The sequence below is a fragment of the Sesamum indicum genome, linkage group LG12 (assembly GCF_000512975.1).
Source record: "Sesamum indicum cultivar Zhongzhi No. 13 linkage group LG12, S_indicum_v1.0, whole genome shotgun sequence".
In the NCBI taxonomy this organism is placed as follows: Eukaryota; Viridiplantae; Streptophyta; class Magnoliopsida; order Lamiales; family Pedaliaceae; genus Sesamum; species Sesamum indicum.
In genome coordinates this window covers 3,181,174-3,183,283 of record NC_026156.1, presented here as the reverse complement: position 1 = coordinate 3,183,283, position 2,110 = coordinate 3,181,174, and the positions used below count along the sequence as shown (strand labels likewise).

The 2,110-nt window shown below is 41.7% G+C and overlaps 1 protein-coding gene across 1 annotated transcript; it reads right to left on the bottom strand.

The window, feature by feature from the left end:
- On the bottom strand, nucleotides 1-1,853 carry LOC105175416 (putative pectate lyase 2). The gene is made up of 4 exons (XM_011097851.2): nucleotides 1,151-1,853; nucleotides 761-864; nucleotides 528-666; nucleotides 1-439 (listed from the first exon to the last, which is right to left on the bottom strand). Exons 1-4 carry the CDS (start codon nucleotides 1,850-1,852, stop codon nucleotides 221-223), a joined length of 1,164 nt encoding a protein of 387 aa, XP_011096153.1. The 5' UTR covers nucleotide 1,853; the 3' UTR covers nucleotides 1-220.

The window sequence follows — 2,110 nt, the reverse complement described above, 5'->3', positions numbered from 1 at the left end:
TCCAGGCACTCTTGTAACCTTGTGCAACTAGAAACTTTACATCACCAGAAATTGGTCCAAAGTAATGCTGGCTAACACTGCAGTTAGCACAAGCACTTGCTTAAAAAACGTATTCTAACATGCAAAACAACTGATCACAATATCCTCCCCCACCCATATTTCTCATAAGTACTCGTGTTTTTACGATCAAAATCAGAAATATGTACAGATATGCAGTCAATCAACATGCTCTATTGGTGGTGCAGCTTAGAGGGCCTGCATCAGATGTAAGAGCAGGGACCATGGCTCCATCGGCCACCTTAAACGACTGAATTTTCGTGTAACCAGGCGCGGTGGTTCCATACCCCGAGGGGACAAAGTAAGCCCCGTTGATGAATTTGTCTCTGGATGATCTCCATTTCCAGTTCTTCCAACCATTCTTAGTCTCTCTCTTTGTAACCTGTTCAGTTTTCCGAGAATCTTTTCGTTTATGGTTTATATAAAAGTGTGAATTACATCAAACGCAGTCGTGTCTCGACTTGACTTACTTGTTTGACATCAGGATTATTCGGGGCGACGAAGTAGTTTCCTTCACTGAAGATGGTTGGATCAGCACTCCCCCCAATCGCATACATCTCCCACTGGTCGTATCTGTTGTTAGCCACATGCGCGTACCCTAGCCTAACCCTGCTCCTCATTGTAATGTTTTTACCATTTTAATTTGCAGTGATTGTATTAATATGATTAACTTGAAGGAAATGAATGAACAGTGCGTATATACCTCGGCATCCTTTGAACTAATCCAGGGCCAAAACGGTTGAAGGCTACTGTGACTTTGATTTTTTTGTCCTCCAAATTGTTGTCATCGTGTCCGAACAACATAACCTGTCATTAGTTGCCGGATTTGCTGAATAATTAGATCAAAATAGAGTTTTGCTTTTCGTTTACGTGAAACAGGTGTGAAAATGTCAAATAATATGGACCGATATCATATCCTGTTAGCAATGAGGCTCATTATATATACTAATGTGATATGATCTACACTATTTGATGCTTCTACTGAATCTATAAAAGAAAGATATAACACGTATATAATTAGTACAATTGTCCAACTTAATCCACTTATTAGTTATTTTCTGATCATCATAAATTCAAGAAGTTGATTACTTACTTTATCATGGTGGGAAAAGAAGTTGTTTGAAATGGTGATGGCTGTGGAGCCATGAATCACATCAATGAGCCCATCATAGCACCGAGCAAATGAGCAATGGTCAATCCATACATCGGATGAATCAAATATATCAATAGCATCGCCATCCGAACCCCGGCGGTGGCCCTTGTGGATCGGGCTGTCCTGAACCAGGCCTGATTTTCCCGGCTTACAGTCATGTACGCTGATCCCATGTATAATAACATGGCTAACATGCTGTATCGTGATGCATGGCCCGTAAGCAATCTCCACCTTCGCCCCTCTCCCATCTATGGTCTTGTAACTGTTTATCATGAGCTCATTCTTAAGTGTAATAACCATACTTTTGGCGAAAACGATCCACAGTGGTTTTGATTGGATCACACCGTACCGGAGCGTGCCCGGTTTTGGTTTTACCGGGTCATCGGATGCATCCGTTACCATGTAAGTTGCTCCGAACTTCCCCCCAATGGCATTTTTCCCAAACCCTACAGCACAATCAGCCAGTGCACGGCGGTTAGTGGCCCAGTTTGATTTAGCCCTCCAACATGAGTCTATTGGGTTCATGACATTCTTGTTAGTACTAGGAGCGTAGTAATAAGAATCAGCAAGTGTTAATGTTGATAAACTGGAAACTAGAATCAGACAGAGTACTATAAGTGGGAGAGATGGTGGGGAGGCCATAGCTGGTCTAGTGAAGTTTTGAGGTGCAAAATTTAGCTTCGGAAGTCAAAATTTATACGGGTTAGGCAACGTAAAATGAAGGTGATATCCACGTTAATTTTGGGACTGTTTCATTGGTTTTTGTCTAAGATTCTAATGGCATAACAGACGTGATTGCACGAGCCGATGAACGGTGCTTGACTTTCCCACATTTAATCCTCAGCCTCAGAAAGCATTTGACCTGAAAATGTCTATGCTTTCTATATATATTGTCTGTTC